This window comes from Corvus cornix, chromosome 2 (genome assembly GCF_000738735.6).
Source record: "Corvus cornix cornix isolate S_Up_H32 chromosome 2, ASM73873v5, whole genome shotgun sequence".
Taxonomy (NCBI): domain Eukaryota; kingdom Metazoa; phylum Chordata; class Aves; order Passeriformes; family Corvidae; genus Corvus; species Corvus cornix.
The window spans coordinates 119,806,198-119,824,287 of NC_046333.1; the positions used below are offsets into that span (position 1 = coordinate 119,806,198).

The 18,090-nt window shown below is 37.6% G+C and overlaps 1 protein-coding gene across 3 annotated transcripts in view; it reads left to right on the forward strand.

Annotated features, from left to right (window-relative positions):
• Positions 1-18,090, forward strand: part of PREX2 (phosphatidylinositol-3,4,5-trisphosphate dependent Rac exchange factor 2) — a 171,268-nt gene that overhangs the window by 37,883 nt on the left and 115,295 nt on the right. For 2 of the 3 annotated variants that reach the window (XM_010405115.4, XM_039548323.1), the window contains 5 exons: positions 6,997-7,068; positions 7,143-7,265; positions 9,095-9,199; positions 11,927-12,028; positions 13,757-13,918. In XM_010405115.4, coding sequence (XP_010403417.1) covers positions 6,997-7,068; positions 7,143-7,265; positions 9,095-9,199; positions 11,927-12,028; positions 13,757-13,918 — 564 coding nt within the window. Of the gene's footprint in view, positions 1-5,340; positions 5,439-6,996; positions 7,069-7,142; positions 7,266-9,094; positions 9,200-11,926; positions 12,029-13,756; positions 13,919-18,090 lie in introns of all 3 variants that reach the window. The other variant, XM_010405116.4, reaches the window with a different exon arrangement.

Sequence of the window (18,090 nt, forward strand, 5' to 3'; positions counted from 1 at the left end):
GATCACAGCAGCGTGTGTGAACCAGCCAGACATCTGGCCTCTGGCTTGGTGAGATTTGGAATGATCTTAGCGAGCGTGCGAGTGCCTCCATCGTTACTCATCAACCAAACTTCTGTGGACCAGAAAGAGTTTAGCTAGTCCTCAGAAGAACAGGTTCCCAAAATAAGGATACTAGATATGGGTGACAGGATTCTTGACATCAGGGAAGAAAATGAATAGGTGTCTTCTGAACTGGGCCAGGAAAAGGTTGTACTAAATCTATTTGAGAATGGCTTCAGTACAAGGAAGAGGGTGGAGACATTGGACTTCCTGCCTGGCTGTGTGGAACTGGACTTTAACTATAAATCTCTTACTTTCATCTGTAGTGGAGCTGAAAGGAAGGAAGGGATCAAAAGTGAAAGCTCAGGTGATTTTAGAGGTGGGGAACATGAGTTTAGGGGGCATTTCCTCATCAAAGGAGGGAACTGACTTAGAAGTCTCACAGGGCATGAAAGAAAGAGCAAGATGCGCAGTAAAAAGTTGAAAAATATTTTCAGTGACCACGAAATGCAGAAATGGTGATTGAGATACAGAAGAGGATGAGGAAGGGTTTTTTTGCTCTACTCTTAGAATAAGCTTTCTGATATGATAGAGGAAAAAAAAAAAAAATTATACATGATGGAGTGTGGGTTAAGATTATCCCAAAATGTGTCATCATATTCATCATGTATGAGAAGATTATGAAGATATATATTTCTTCAAAGCAGTCATTTCTGTATGTGTGTGTGTACTTATGAATTCGTGTTTACTTTAAGGAAAGAAGTCAGGGATACTGTTTCAGGCAGACTGATGCCCCTTAGGATCAGATGAATGGAGAAGTGGATTGTTTGGTAAGTTGTGAAAAGAAATTACCACTAGAATGGAAAACATTGCAGATGTTGTCCATCAATTCCCCTGTACTTACAGGCATCAGAATATGAAGCCAGCTTTGAAAGTAGCTCTAGGTGCAGCAGGGAGAAGGAATGTATCTGACCTTGGCTGATGCTCTCGCTGCTGGTTATGATTCATCCAGTCCTGCAGGCAAGATGGGAGAAACAGGTGGTGCCTCAGCTGGTGAATCACTGGAGAGAGAAGAAGAGTCTTTTGTTCAGTAGCAGAAGCCAGCCTGAGCAGCTACTGGCACTGCTGCTGGCACAGGTTAATGGGAAGAGGAGGGTAAGAACACAGTGTTTGCCACAGCTGCTATTGCTGCTGGAGTCTTCTCTATTGATTTTTTTGTTTTGCCTCCTTGTGTCAAAATCAAAGAAAAGTGTTTCAACAAAACTGGCTTGGTGTTCTTCTGGGACTTGGAACCTGATGTGCATTAATTCGAGTGTGCAAAACTGCTGTGCTAAATACTACCTTGATGCCTGTGAGCTGAATTAGCCACTATAGGCTAGTCAGCTATGATAGCAGTTTTCTTCCCAAGGATAGATCTCCATGTTCTCTCTAGGATCATTTGGAATATTGTGAAAAGACCAAAATATTTTCCATCATCCAGATGCCTATAGTTACACTGAAAATGTAAAGAGAGAAAAAAGACGCTACAAGTATTTTAGATTTGTGTTTCTAAATTTGTGAAGATGAGGCTATTATCATAGACACAAAAAGTTTGTGTAAAAATATGAACATTTCCTTATTGGGGCTTATTTTATAGGATTTTATCTTTACACTGTGCAAAATCAAATTCTATTCAATTTTAATGTGCATAACAGCTAGCTAGCTTTATTCAGCAGTCTTTATGATAAGTTGGGCACTTCAGTTGAACTAGTTTTCCTGAAGTAAAAATGTGCAGGAAATCACCTTATTAAAAACACGTATGTTTTTTGCAGTCCACCTTGGTTTTGTTTATGACAGTGTAGATTTAAGGGTAGAAACACTGTTAAAAGAATTCTGAGGGGATAAATAAGTAACTATTTAAAAATTCTTTTTTTCAGATAAAACCCAATATTTATTTTTAGGCTTAATACTAAGTCGGATTATTGCTTTCAGAAAGCTAGTTTACATATATTTTGTGATCCAGGAGCTTTGACATAATTTCTGGACTTTTTATCTGTAAAGAAGGCAAAAAAATCTTTGTGCCCTGGAGTCTTCTGCAGGCAGAGTTCTTTGTTTTCCCTGATTTCATTCCAGATGTCAGAGAAGTCATTTGTGCTGTTGGCAGCTCCTTGTGCTATCTCTAGCAGTGGTAGGTTTTTGTTTTGATTTTTTTCAACAACACACAGAGCAACCATCAAGAAAAAAACCGCCACCAAACAACAAACAATGGTACTCTTATTTTGATAAGACCAGAAGTCAAAATCCCCATAACAGGAACCTAGTGTATGTTCTCTGTAAAAAAATGCTGCCTCACAAAATGGCAGCTGATCAGCAGACAGGCAAAAACATTAGTACTTATCTGTTATAATGAAAAAATTCTTTTATAATTCTTTGAATTTGGATTTTCAATGCTTTATGTTTTAATTTTCACGCCCATTGCTTTCTCTATTGTATTACTGCAATGTCAGGCAAAGGGTAAAAGAATTAGAACAGGGAATAGTACAGAAAGTATGTAACAGTTTGCAGGTAATATGAAAAACGTGTAATAATCTTCATTGATATTATTAGCATGGAATCATCTCCATATGATTCTTTATCACATTTCTCAAAGGTAGAGGTGAATTACTGTTCTCTGTACCACCACGGTACAGGGACCCTGAGTCATAGCCAAAAATAGAGGCATTTATGTTCCCAATAGGAGCTGAATGGAGGCAGAAAACTTCAGCACTAAGCTGTTATCTTATGTATTTCATATGTAGTTGCTCCCCTGTTCAAAGGACTTAGTTGGAACACCATGTTCTGGTTTGCAAGTTTGTCAGACTTGTAAAGATCATAAAATTTCTTACAAGGTGATTCTTCATATTTAGAATTTTATCAGCATTTTGAGACATTTCTTCTCCAAAGCAGGTCACGCAGATGCCATTTTGTGTTAACGAAGTTTCCAGAAGGATGCTTTAGAAAGTTTAGGTTTGTAGTTTGAAAGCCAAACTTCGTGGAGGCAGGGACTGTGGCACTCTGAGTGACTCAAGGATAGTCCTGGAGTGACAGAGTTTTCCATAAACAGTTCTAAAAATTGGCAAACAAAACTGGATGGGTTTTTTAATATAGGTAACAAACATCCTCTTCTATATTTGCTCTTCATTTGATCTTTAAAATTTAGGCTGCTCTTTATGGCACCCAGCCAAGTTGCTGCTCTGAAATGTTGCGTGGAGCTCTCTTAAAAGAGAAATTATCAAAAGTCCAGCTGGCAGAGAGTGCCAGGAATCGCCATTTGCTGTGCTGCAGGGTTGAATCCCTATACTATAGCAAGGTGGATAGAATGCTGGTGGCACAAGGTGAAAATCTGGAGAATTACATTCTGTTTTTGCCAAATGTCTTTCCTGTTACTTGAGAAAACTAAGAACTGAAAGGAAGCTAAGGGAGACTCTGGAATCCACTTGAAAAGTTTTGAGAAAGTTGAGGATCCTTGTCTAGGTGCCATTGGTCTGGGATCCTGGAGTGCGCTGAGATGTTTGTTATTCTCTGTGTCGTAGTGCTATGAAGCTTCTACACTAATGTAGATGAATATTGAAGTAACCTCAGCAAGATGTAATGTATACTCCAGTAAACAAAGATGAGTCATGATTTACTGACATGTATGTTTGATGAAATTGTATTAAGTTTGAACTGATTTTTCAGTTTGGTGATTTTTGTTGTTTTTTTGTAAGCATGGGAATCATGTATAACAATTGATTCCTATAGCTGTTTGTTCAGTCCAGGAGCAGGATCTATTCCACTGCGTCCTTGCAGTTTGCAATTGCTTTGCTCCTTCATATAATGTGGTGCTCAGTAATGAGTCTGGACTTGAGGTCTCATACTTGAAGTAATGGTAGAAGTTTTAGAAGCAACTCAGTGTTATTTTAGAGGAGTTTCTGACTTCTTGGTTCAGTGTTTTTATTTTTTTGTGTGAGTCCAGTTCCTTAGTGAATTGTAAATTGGCTGAGATTTCCATTCTACTTTTATTTAACAGGTATATTATTTTCTATGGTTAATAATAGTTCATTCAGTGTATCTTCAAAAGCTTATATAATTTTTTTAGTTTCTGCCCATCCTTATATATTTTACTTTTAAAGTCTGTAATTTCTGTGCTGGGGATCTCCTTACTGTTGTGTCTGCAAATTACCTGCTTTTTCTCTGTTTACTAATTTTTGCAGAAATGCTCATGGTTGTCCTCGGTTGATGCTTAAGTAATTCTGGAGATTTTTTGAGTAGTCAGCCCTCTCTGAGACCTGTATGTTCATGCAAGTTCAGGGACATTAGTCTTTTCATAGTTGCAGTGCTGGATTGAGGTTATTTTACACTGTAAAAAAAGCAGTTAATTCTCCATCCTCCTGCCTGATGATGGTTGTCCATTCTCCCTAGCAAAGTACTAGTGCAGAGGTGTTATGTTTGTGGAGCCTGTGGTGACTCTGTGCTCCAGGAAGGGAGCTGCTAAGGGGATTTACATCTTGGAAACCTGGGTTTCATCAGTGCTTTGCATTACTCACTCCACAGCAGGGGAAGTCTGCCGGAGATTGGTCTTGGTGGCACATGAATGGAGGTAGAGACCTCCATCCCTACCTGCACTCCCCTGAATTCTCTTAACACTACTCTTCTAGAAAATGTGAGATTATTCCAATTATTTTGCAGTATGTGCAGCTTTGTAGAACTTCATGTAAGCGCTTGAAAAATTCAAATTGTCACATGCATTGATTTTTGAGACATGGTGTTACGGTTTTTTTCAGGAAGCAAATCTGCATTGATAGAGACAACAATGGAACTCTGAGCAACCTGATCTAGGGAGGTGTCCCTGTCCATGGCAGGGGGACTGGGACCAGATGGTCTTTAAGGTCCCTTCCAACCCAGGTCATTCTATGATTCTATGAACAGGTGACAAATCTTAGAGAAAAACTGGCCTCATGATTACACTACTCCTGCAGAAAGAGTACAGCAAAATATTGCATGGGCTTGCACAAAGTTGCAGGAAGGGACTGAAGTTGTCCCAGGCCTAATTAGTGGTTTGTGTCTGGGTTCTGCAGAAGTTTGGATTTTCCTGGATTTATTTTCTGATAACCTCTGCAGTTGTGATGTCTGGGACAGTGCTGCTTGGACAACTGTTTATTGCAGCTGATATATTCTCTTCTTGACCTCATAACTCCCATCTAGTGTCTTGAATCACTTGGGAATAACTAATGCCTCATCTCTCAATTCCTTCTCAGTTTCACCATCAGCCAGCTTAATGTTCACCTTCCTTCACAATTACAGGAAATGAAGATCTTCTGAGATGAGTGCAGATGAGCAGTATGTTTGGTCTATGGGGAAATAATGTGAGCAAAGAGAAGTTACAGATGGTAAAAATAGATGTGAGTTTCAGAGGTCTTATAATTCTTTTTTCCTCTTTGATTCTAAAGCATATTTAATGGTGTTGCATGGCTTAGGGTAAACTTCCAAAATTTAACTAAGAGTCATGCAGGCTTTCACTCTTTGTGTGATTGGTTGTACAGATAATGCACACAGCAAATTTGCCATAACCCCTGGGGATATTCATAGCAAGGAATGATATAAAGGGCTGTCGTCCACCATCAGTTAACTGCTGCAAATGAGTTAATCACATTTTTTTATCACCAGTAAAACATTAAAAAGAAAGCAGAAATAGTCAGGAAAAAGACAGGTTTAATGAACTAGAAAATCTACATCATTGTAGAGAGCGATAGGAAACATACAGTGTTCTGGCAGTATTCCAAACTTAATTCGGTTTATGTCCTGGATAACTAGATTTGACTCTTAAGTAATAAAAATGTGTAATGCTAGTTACAGAGTCCTCTTCAGCAGAGAAAGGAGCACTGCTTGGGAATGAAAATGTTTAAGTCCCAGCAGAGGGCAAAAAGGGTTGCTGTGACTGCTGTCTTTCCACACAGGGGTTATTTATTGCCTCTTTTATGGAATTTGCACCACGCCAGAATTTAGATGAGCTCATGTACAGTGTACAATGCACAGTTACTCAGAGCTAAATGGTTATGAAAGACATGACATTTGTGCACTTGTGGTGCCAGGTTTTAATGACTGAAGAATATGCATGTCTGTGTCAAGAATTATCACTGTACGATTTTAGTCTACAGTGTGTAGACATTTTTTAGAACATACCAATATCTTTGTAATGAGATGAATTAATAAAAATTAATTCTGTTCTTTGTACATTTTGAGATATTTGTTTCTTTAGGAATTACTTATTCCTTTTTTTACTTAATTTATTACTTTATTATTTATTACTTAATTCTTTTTGTCTCCAGTCCTTGAATGTAAGCTAAAAGAAAACTTACCGTTTTGGTATTTCATTGGTGGTATTACTAACTTCTCATTTGATCCCTGGAGTTTAGGTTCTTGGGGAGGGAAGAAGGAAGAGTTTTCATTAAGCAAAACCAGGTGCAGCTGACTGTTCTCTAAGCCAATTTACTTTAAAATAAATTTGATTAATAATACATCTGAAATCTGACTTTTGGTTGCTATGGTAGAAGTTACATGACATGATAGTATCTCCTGATTAGTTTAATTTGGAAATTAGCAGCTTATTTTGGCTTGTCTTATACTCAATTTGTAAAGTAATGGAGTGAGATTTTGAAAATTAATACATTTCCCTCTTGCTTGATTGTAATATGAGTGCAGGGTGGAAGTGGTACTTCAAGAGAATGTTCAGTTTCTCAGCTTCATTAATATTTTACTCTTTTTACCACTATGTAGATAGGTTTTTCTATCATGTTAGAACAACACGACTACTAAATGCTTTATAAATGCTTGTTTTGGGTTCTGAATAATATTCTGATGTGGCTCTATATCCAGTTTGGGAAACAAATTAAAGCATAACATGGCAAAAGTTGTTCAAGTCTTCCTGAAATGTTTCCTCATTTGTCTTGTTTCATGCAGGCTTTTCTTCACCGAATGATCCAATGTGCTGCAGCCAAAGTGGATAAAAATGTCACAGAAGAGACAGTTAAGGTTAGTCTCCTGATTACATTTTTCTTCTGTTTTGTATCTGATGTTTCACTTATGTATGTTTTATTCTTTTGCAGATGTTGTTTTCAAATATTGAAGATATTCTTGCAGTTCACAAAAACTTCCTGTCCCTTGTGGAGGATTGTTTACAGCCAGAACCTAATGCACAGCATGAAGTTGGAACCTGCTTTCTGAATTATGTATGCTATCTTTTATTTCAGCCTTTTTCTCATGTCTTTCTTTTATTTTTCTCCTTTATTAATTACTGTCATGGTGATAAGTGTACCTAGTCATGAAGACTAAATATGACTTGATTGCATAATGAAGAGTACTTTGAAGTTCATCTCTTGGTTACCATCATGTCAAAAAAACCCCCAAAAAGTAGATGGGAGGAGAGTGAAGAAAGAACATATTAAATGACAAACTTTTGTTGTTTCATCATTTCTATATTCACCAAATTAGCTCAGGCTGGCAAACTGAGCCCTGCAACTTGGGTGAAGCTGTGCCTATGCATTAGATGGAGGTACAAGGTTGCACGCAACAACAAAAGTAGTACTATCCTTTTATTCCCCCTTAGAGCTACGGAAAAATGTGAATATTTAATAAAGAGTTGCATATACTGGATAAAATACCTCCATGGTTCTGGATTGTGAAGCTATTTTGTGTCCTGTAGTAATTGGTTTCTAGGAGTATTATTTTTTCCTGTTGGAGCAAAACAAGGATGTTACTGTTACAGAGATTTACAAAATGAGAATAAATTAGTTTACTTTCAGTTGTAGACCTAACAAAAAGTCTAGGTTTCACTGTTATCTGTGGTTAGAGTCCCATTTGTTTGTTTGTTAAATCTTTGACTATTCATTGTGGGAGGAAAAATCTATTAAGGGTTAGTGGAAACAATTCACAGAAGTTGAGTAACATCAGTTTTTAGCTCTGCAGAAAAATGGATCATATTTGAAAATAACTGTTTGCAGACAAATTGGTTAATAATGTCAGCAAATTAGCCACTCGTTTTGCATTTTCTTCATGTATGTTTTTATCCTGTGTGTTTATGGTAGCTCTGTGGTAGAAATATTTCAGCTAAACCTTATGAATTTCAACAAAGACAAATATGAGGTCTTGCACCTGGGAGAACATAATCCAGGAGTGCATCACAGGCTGGGATCTACCTAGCTGGGGATCAGCTCTGTGGGAAGGGACCTCAGTGTCCTGGTGGACCACCAGCTCAATATGAGTGAACAGTGGGCTGCTGTGACAAAAAAAAATAAAGCCAAGGGGATGATGGGTTGCATCAGCAAGGGCATCACCAGCAGAGATAAAGAAATCATTATCATTGTCTGCTCAGCGCTTGTTAGGCCACCGCTGGAATTCTGTGTTCAGTTGCGGTCCCTGCTATACAAAAGAGATGTGGACAGTCTGGACAGGGTTAAGAGAAGAGCCTGTGGCCGCCTGAGAGAACTGGATTTGTTCAGACTTGAGAAAAAAAGGCTTACTGGAGACTTTATCACTATGTTCCAGTATTTAAAGGGTGTCTACAAAGATGGAGACTCCCATTTTACAGAGTCACATGGATGATATGAGGGGTAATGGGCACAAGTTTCTCCTGGGGAAATTCCAGTTGGACACAAGAGAAAAAAATTTCACAGTGAGAACAATCAGCCATTGGAATAATCTCCCCAGGGAAGTGGTGGATTTGTCAACATTGGGCTCACTCAAGATGAGACTGGACAGGGTTCTGGGTCATCTTGTCTAGACTGTGCTTTTGCCAAGAAAGGTTGGACCAGATGATCCTTGGGGATCCCCTTCAACCTTCTATTCTATGAATCTATGTTTGAAATTCCCAAGTGGTGCTTCCAGACTGTTCATAATTTGAGGCTAGACCTCAAATAATAAATGTATGAAGAAGAGCTGACTTTCTAGAATGAAGGCTGTATTAGCTATTCAGCTTCGCAAAGTGTTAATTCCATGTTTTATTAATTAAAAGAAAATCAAAATGACAAGTGGAAAACAGTGTCTCTTTTTGTTTCTGCAGAAAGAGAAATTCCGTATCTATGATGAATACTGTAGTAACCACGAGAAGGCACAGAAGGTTCTTCTCGACCTGAACAAAATAAGAACAGTGCGGACGTTTCTTTTGGTAAATAAACTTTGAACTGGTGTTCTAACTTTGTATTTTTTGATGGGCTAGTGAATTGTTAGCACTGTCACCTCCACCATGTAACAAGTACAGGCACACCTGCAAGTGGTTAGCAGACAGTTTTAGCTGGGGGTGGTTTTTCCAGAGGAAGGGGGTGTGTAAATGGTATTTTCATGGCTGCACCTGGATCTGTGGATAATACAGCATTAGGCAGTGTGCCTTGAACATGCTGGCTGGGAGACAAGGGTGTGAATCTCTAGAAAGGACAAAGAACAGGATTAAGTAGATGAGGAGGGATAGGGAAAGGAATTACAGAAAGCAGCTGAAGGACTCAGCAGAACCTCTGAAGGTAAGGCTCACGTTCTGGTACTGTAGCCAGAGCTGTTGCAGACAAAAATCTTTTGTTAAGGATCATAGAGCAGCCATCTTAAACTTAGATACTGACTTAATCTAAGGTTGAAAGGAGTAGCCCCACAAGTAATCTTTCACTTTATAAGACAAGTAAGCAGGGGTTTGAAAATGTTAAGTATGATAGTCCTTATGGTTTTTCAACAGCAAAACCAATTTCCGTGTTAATGTTGAGCTTGCTAATAGTTGACATTAGTTGTTAAAAGAAGGATTCAGTATGGAATGATTTTTGTGTTTCCTCCATGGTGTCCTGTGGTAAAAAGGTCAGCTTTGAAATATGTAGCCTACTATATTGGAACTTAAATACCTGAGGAGGTGTCCATGGATATGCTATCAAATTTTGGAGTGATCAGATTTGATCATTACGTTTTGGGACTGGAGAGCAAATTACCCTATCAGCAAAGCATCACAGATGTGTTTGAGAGAAAAAGATTCTGCCAACGCTGACAGTATAAAAAGGCTTTTTAAAATTTCATTATTATTTTTAGCATGCAGTAGGGTTTCACTACTGCTGGACAGAGTTCTTGGGGAAGTTGTCCTGTTGCGGCTCCCAGATGTTTTGAAAGATACCAGATCTGACTCTCCAGCTGCACTTACTTACAGCCAAGTTAATGAGCAGTGTGGGAATATTGTTATTGTGGGAGATACTGGGTAACATGAGGCACCATCTGCCTTTTTGCTAAGAATCTCGTATTCAGAAATGTATATTCATAGTTAAAAACTGCTTCAAAGTTGTCCTATTTTTCCTTGGTGGTTGACACAGTATCCTTCACCTTGTCCCAGACTGAGGAGCTTCATACACGTGGTCCTTGTATTGGGAGCAGCAAGGCCAGACTCAAAAAGGAAGGGTGAATGCTGACTACAGAGACAAAAAGCAAAATACTCTGGAGAAAGATTGCAAAGAGCTTGTTTTGTGAGAAAGGAAGCCAAGCGTGCAGTTGTGGCAGTTCATGATGTGTCAGTGTTACATACTCACGGGCACATGCAGAAGGCTTTCACATCTGGTTTGGGTTCCTCATAGATTTGTAGGATTAAGTGGCAGCAGTCTAATGTAGAGAACAAGACATCTGACTGTATGATTTGAAAGCACAGTCAAAGCCTTCTGGGCATACCAAAGGGTCCAGGTCATTAGAATTGTGGTTATCTATCAATAACTGGGAGCCGAAACCAGACTTTTGAGCCTTTGAGTATAGAGACAGTTGTTATAGTAACTATATCTGCATTGCCATTATCTTACTTGGTCTTTATCAGTAAAGCTTTTGTGTTGACAGGTTAAGTGAGATCCTTTAGGATAAAGTATCCTTTAGGATAAGACAGAAGTTGGTTAACCATGAGTACAGGGTGGATGTGGAGATCCCCATAGCAGCACTGGTTATATGTGTGTTGGGTGGCCACCCAGTTGTATAGCCTCTGTTCCATCAACAGTCCACATCCAGATCTGTGGCCTGTGTCGACATCCCATCTGGCTGCCTTAAACAACTTTTGTTTAGTGTCCTCAGTTTAGACAACTTGTTCTTTGAAGCTGAGATTATCTCATACCATTGCATCACAATTCCCTCTGATGTCTCCATAAAATAATTGTCATCATTACTTTAGGTCTTTATGTACTAACACTTAATTCCAGCAATTCCAAATATTTGCTGTGATGTCCTTTGCATGTTTTCTTATCCCCAAAAGCCCATATTCTTTTCTCTCTCTCAGCTGCTTTTATTGGGTACTTCTACCCAATATTGAATTTACTCTCTACTTCTGAATTGGATGTCTTGTTGAAGCTATTTAATAGCCTTTTGCCCATGACTTAAGGATATTTTATTCATTGCACATCAAATTTAAATATAGAAGCATGAAAAAAGAACAGGTTTTTTTTGAGGTGTGTATTAGGATGGCCATGCTCAAAGATTCAAACCATCTTTGATACTACTTAATACTAAAAACACATTTTAGAAACAACAGCTATAGTGGTCACCCTGAAATATTTTTATTTTTGTTTGTTGACGTCTGAAAGCATATTCTGAGAATTTTATTTACTGTCTTTTAGTTTCAAACTTTAGGAAAAAGTCCTTTTCTTCATCAGACTGGATGAAGAAGGTGCTTAGGCGAGAGGCCTGCATGATGACTTCCTTGTCATGTGCATGATTTCCTTGCCTGTGTATGTGTTCTTTTGACAGTCTTGCAAACCTCCCTCCTTTTATGTATATATGTATTTGCATAGTCTATGTATACTTTATCCAAACATTGCTGTATACCTATGCCCTTGTCTTTATTTCTGATAATTTTCTTGGGATTTTTCAATAATTTGTGAACCTGTTCCCACTCCAGAATTGCATGCTCCTTGGAGGACGCAAGAACACAGATGTACCCTTGGAGGGATATCTAGTAACGCCAATACAGAGAATATGCAAGTATCCCCTTCTTTTGAAGGTACTTACAAGATTTTTATTGAGGGCTTACTGCTTCCTATGTAAGACTGGTTGCTAAGCATGTGTCCGAACTCCAAAAAAAATCTTTCTACACAGTGAATTATCTCTTTATTAAGGTATTGCGCCCAGACTTGCTCTCATTAAAGCTGGTGGCAAGCCTTCTGACATCAGTATTAAAAGAACTGAGGATCTTGGCTGGATTGAGATGATTAGCTCTGTTCTGCTTCTAGTTGTAAGGTTGCCTGTCCATTGTTGGACAGAAGTGAGCCATTTGGGAGAGTTTAATGAGCCTAATTTCAGCTGGGTTTGACCATGTCTTTGCTTAAAATGCTTGGGATAGCAGAGTTTGTTGGTGACATACTTTGATGGTGTTAATTTATCATCAACAAACTGAAAATGAAAAATATTAATGATTTTTTTTTCATAAGAAAAGCTGTAGAGTAACAGTAAAGTGCTGTAAATGTTTTTATGTACATTTATATGTTTATTCTTATCATATTGTGACACCTTAAATCAATGAAAAATGTTAAATGTGGTGATAAATGTTAGATATTTAAACCTCTGAATTTGTAATTTACCATGTTAGGAAATAAAATACAAGAAAGTAAATATTTTAAGCAAATTTTTGCTTAACAAATTAAGGTCTAGTATTGCTTATAGTTCTAAATTGTGAGAGGAAAGCCAGAGCAGACTCTGCTCTAAAAGCTACCTGAAGCACAATTATTGGACAGTAATTTTCACAATGCATGTGTGAGCTTTGATCTGCAAGATTGCTAGTTGTGAGGCATATGACATAAAAAATCTAAAAAGAAATACATTAGAATAAAAGTTTTTAAAGCAAATTAAAAATATAATCATTACAATGAGGTATGAGTCATCCCAGATAGCTGTGGCTTTACAGTTCCCTTGGTCTATTTTGAAATTATTTTTCTATTCTATTTTTTGAAAGACATACAGCTAAAACAGGGAAAAATGACTAATGAATTACTGTAGAGTAATGAAAGGAGTACATTAAGTAAATTTAAATACAGGGTGTGGTGGCAGCAGGGTTAGGGTTTTGCAGGGTATTCACTGAGGGCTGTTCTCAGCCAGCCCAGCTGTAAATGGGTAGTTGGTAGTTTGAGATGGGAAATCTCAAACAAATGCTGGTGACTCCACTTTCGTTTATCAGCACGGCTGCCAGCACCATCTGAAATCAGTGAGTCACCTGAGCTATTGTTCAGTGCTTTGCTGCATTGCATGGGTTCAAACAATAGTGTGGAACTAAAGGAACCTGTGATTTCTGCCCTGAGTTGTGGAAAGGCAGGTGTTAATTTTGACATGGGTGAACTGGTGTATTTTTAAGCAGAATTGTTATTCTTGCTCTTGAACAGTTGCATCCTGCAGAATATAAAAAACAAACAAACAAACAAACCCAAACCCCAAAGCTTAACATGAAGAAACATTGTTGGGGGAGAAAGTGGCTGAAGTGCAAACTTCTTCCTAAGTCATGATGGTTATTTATTGCTAGAAATTAATTACTCTTGAGTTTTAGTGTTCTACTAGGACACAATGCTAGAGGGGTTACTACTTTTCTACTTAGTAAAACACTGGCTACTTTCTTTTTGTATGCTGGTTTTGTTTAAGTCTCCTATAATGAACCTTTAGAGATCAAAGACTAGTTTGTTTTTTCCTTTTATTTTCTTTTCTTTTTTTTCCATTTATTTTTTCCTTTTCTATGTCTAAATAGGAATTACTGAAGCGGACTCCAAGGAAGCACAGTGACTATGCAGCCCTAATGGAAGCTCTCCAGGCCATGAAAGCTGTCTGTTCCAACATAAATGAGGCCAAGAGACAAATGGAAAAATTAGAGTTTTTGGAAGAATGGCAGTCTCATGTTGAAGGATGGGAGGTACTGTCATAGGATTTGTTGCTTTCTATGTTGAGGAGGGGGTAATAGTTTTCAATAAGTATGTTTTTGAGATCCTGAGGTTCTATCAAGTCCTCGGTTTTGTGAAATCACAGCTTTTGAGATCTACTCTGTAAATTATGTTGTCCATGACTGAGCGGTGCTGTATAAAATAGCAGACTTCAAGGAAGAAGGATTTTTATTTAGTGTTTGTATTAACATATATCTGTGCACACATACACATCTAAAAATCCTAATTTAAATGCTGATTTGATTTTACTGCTGTCTTATGCTGGCCTAGCAGCACTTTGTCTGGAAAAAATTTGTTTATTGTTTATTATTGGCTTAGCATTGAGTCTGTAAGTTTTTGTCAGCTTGTAGGTAGTCTCTTAATATTGGGTGACCTGAACTAATGTAAACATATGCAATGGAATCTGTGTGAGAGTTGTGGGGCTTTTTAATAGTTTGCAAATGGAAGAGCTTTAATGCTCCAAGTTTTATGAAGTAACCATAGATCTAGTTCTGAGTTAGAGTTTTAAGTAGTAACCAGAAGAGCCACCCTTTTCTCAAGAAAACAACAAGATCAAGTAGTTGTAGCAGCAAAATCTTCCTTTTGAATTACCTTGAGCACTATAATTAGTTCATATGGAAAGATAGGTGCAGATAAGAGTGTATCTTTAAATTGCCTTAAGTGTTTTGTATTGACATGTCTGAGCTGTGTGCACTGGGGTGGAAGTTTCAATGAAAGACATAAAAAGCAAACAGTGTAAACATATTCAAAACTGACTTCAAAAAAACCCAACACAGTTTTTTTTAAGAGGCAGATTTCAACATGGAAGTTGTTCTTTGCTTTTTTGAATACTTTGCTCAAATATGCTGCTACTCTTCCTGAGAAATCTGCATAAGAACTAGAGGAAGAGGTTTCATCTCTTTAAGCTTTGTGGAAGGCTTGCAGACTGGGAGATGTAGCAGGAAAAATGTATTTGCTGTATGTTAGTCTGGTAGCTGAAAGATCATGTCTCAGACTATATAGTGGGAAATTTCCTTTGTATGGTGCTGAGGAAGGAAAGGGTTGGGGACACTGATGGGACACTGAAGCAGAGAAAGCCTTGAGACAGACCTGTCTGAACTTTAACTGACAGAGTTCCCCACGATGTCTGACAAATAACAATTAGAATGTTGACTAGAACAGACAACTTTTAAGTAAATATTTGTAGTAATAGATAAAAAAGCAGAAGTAAGAAATAGTTTCTGCATGGCTCTGTTCCCTCCCTTCACCTCCTGATTCTGCTGTACCTGCTGTTTCTTGAACTTGCTGTGCCTAAGGATATGCTCTGGTTCTGCAGTAGTGGATTTAGCTTTCCCCTGCCCTCCAGTATGATTCAGCAGAACAAGCCATTATTTGAAAGGAGCATAGATCTGAACAAAGACCCCCCTAAATACTACCCATGACACCACATAATTATTTCCTGTATGCTCCATGTGAAATCTCCTGATCAGTGGACTTTTGCAGACCTTTGGTTTGTTGTTAATTGAGTAGTGTGGGAAGATTTGGTTCATTCTAAATGTGGATTAAGTGACTAGTTTTACTTTAATCAAAATTCTTCCTTTCTTCAGTGCATTGTGTGATTTGAAATGTTTCACTTCAGGTATTCTTTCCTTGTTTAGCAGCATTTTCAAGAACTGCTTTTCCATTTCTGGCAAATCATCTCATGCTGGAGCTCAGTGCATTGTAATCTTTTAGTACAGGATGGTCACTATGAAATTCTACTGAAATTCACTGTGCTCATGAGAAGGAATTTTAGCCAGTAGAAAAGTGATATAATTGCTGGTCCACATTCAGACAAAACTTTGCCCTTATTTTTAACTCTCAGTCTGAAATAAAATAAAATAAAAAAATTCAAAGCAAATGCCATTGTATTGTTTGTAGGATTTTTAAAAAGAAAGGACTAATACAAAGTAAACTTCTAAATGTTGGAATTGAGAGGAGGTCTAGTTGACATCACTTAACAGCTGTTTCTTTAGACTAGGTGAAAATGTCTTTCTTCTTGTAATTAGCTTGAAGTTGCTGTCATCAGCAGTAACTTGGAAAGGTTAGTGTATCTGAACATTTAAATGCATTGGAAATGCTTGTGTGATAACCTCATGATAGAAGCAATAGCAAGTTAAATGCTTATGTTGCTAAATACATGGCAAGGAAATTTGCTAAATAACCCTTATTGCCTATCACCATTTTACTCCTTCTATTATTTTAAACTTTTCAATTAAATTTTCTGCTGCGCTACAGTGATCAAAATTCTTCTACTTGCTTCCAATGTCTGAGGCATAGATATTTGTCAAATCCATCTTAATGAACACACTCAAGTATAAAGTTACAGTATTATTAACTCAATGCATTATTAGTCATATAAGTTGGTTAAGAACTTACTGTTCTCAAACCTACCTCTGAACAGGGAATCCACTTTCCTGCATTGTTTCTTCTGAATTCTTGGGAAAACATCTGGTAGGAAATATGGTTGCTTTTGGAAATGTGTTAATGAGAAGAGGTAAAAATAAAGAAGGAATGATAACAGTATGGACATAAGCCTTTGAAACAGACTTATTCTCTCTGTGCTCAGAATGTATTCTCTACACTGTAACTAAGTAATTTCCTACCAACCTTGGTGGGTTGTTTTTTTGGCTTTTTTTTCACCTCCCCTCTTCCTAGATTTCATTTCAGGATTTCACCTGTGCTTGAACTCTGAAAGAGTGCCATTGTCTTAGAATCGGATGTTTCCAGTAGAGTTACATGGTGTTTATTGTATTTTAGCTGATCGGGTTTGATATCATATGGCAACCACAGGGTTCACAATCTGGCAAAATTGCCTTGATCTTAATATACGCATCTTTTTCAGACATAGTATAAGGTTAGTCCTTGAAATGGTAAGAATTCCATAGCATGTGTTAGAGCTAACAGTATTTTGAATGATTCCCAACAACAACTACAAAAAAAAAAAAAAAAAAAAAAAGTTCCTGAATGCAATGTTTGAGAGAGGATTTAATTAAATAAACATCTGGTTTTCTGCATTGCTGAAAATAAAGAGGCAAACTTGTTGGAGATTTCCTTCCAGAAGGAAATGCTTAGCACATTGCTTGGCCACAACTGGAAGGAAAGGGAAAAAAATAAAGACTATTTTTAGAATTTGATCAAAGCATGACTTGAATTCCTGTACTTAAGTGTCATAAAATGAAGCTTGTGTTTATTATGATAAAAATACAGATTCATGGAAAAAATGGAACATCTGTTTCAAGAAAGATGATTTTCAATATAATTACTTTCTCGCTTAATTTCCTCAGTGGTTAAATTTATTGGCCTGAGTTCAGAACTTGTGTAGGTGGCTGTCTCAGCTGGAGAATGGCTCAGCAGCTGAAGGAGTCTTTCAGTAAAATTTGTGTGGATGTTTCAGCGAGAGAAGAAAAAGTAAAATTGTTGCATTTGTTGTAAGCTGCAAGCTGAACAACCCAATCTGAGTCATAGGCCAATTTAGTGACAGTAGCATGGGGTATTCTGTGCTTTTCCATTCCAACATATCACCAAGTAATATTTTACTGGAGATTTCTGTTTTAAACTCTGGAATTTCTAGCACTTTCACGTTTTATTTGTTTCCTATGTCCATGTGCAAGTACAGAAGAGTAAGTTAGTATTAGTCTGTAATTTCTGACTTACCACTATTAACATGCTTGCCACTGACTCAGTATAGTCAAACCTCTCTATTTGATGGAAATTTGCCCAGAATATACTGATAAGTACCTTTTTTTGTAAGAAAAAATACCAACCAATGCTGCTTTTCATGTCAAGGTAATAAAAATAATTTTTTAATATCAAAGAGGGATATTTAATGAAATGAGGATGAAGGAGGTTTTGTTTTAAATTTCTTGTGTATAGTCTCTCTCCTTGCTGTGCTTTTATTTTTCGATATGGTCATGGTAGCCCACATTTCAGACCACTCGCCTCAACTGCTTCTGTAGTTGGAATGATAGGTGTCTGACTGGCAGCCAAAGGTTATCAGAAGCCAGTTATACCTAAATAGCCTGCAGGCTCCAAGATTTTATGGGCTTTTAATTTCCACACCAGCGATCTTCAAAAGGCTCAGAGTCTTTGGTCCTGGTGTTACCCACAGGAGAGGATTGCTGTA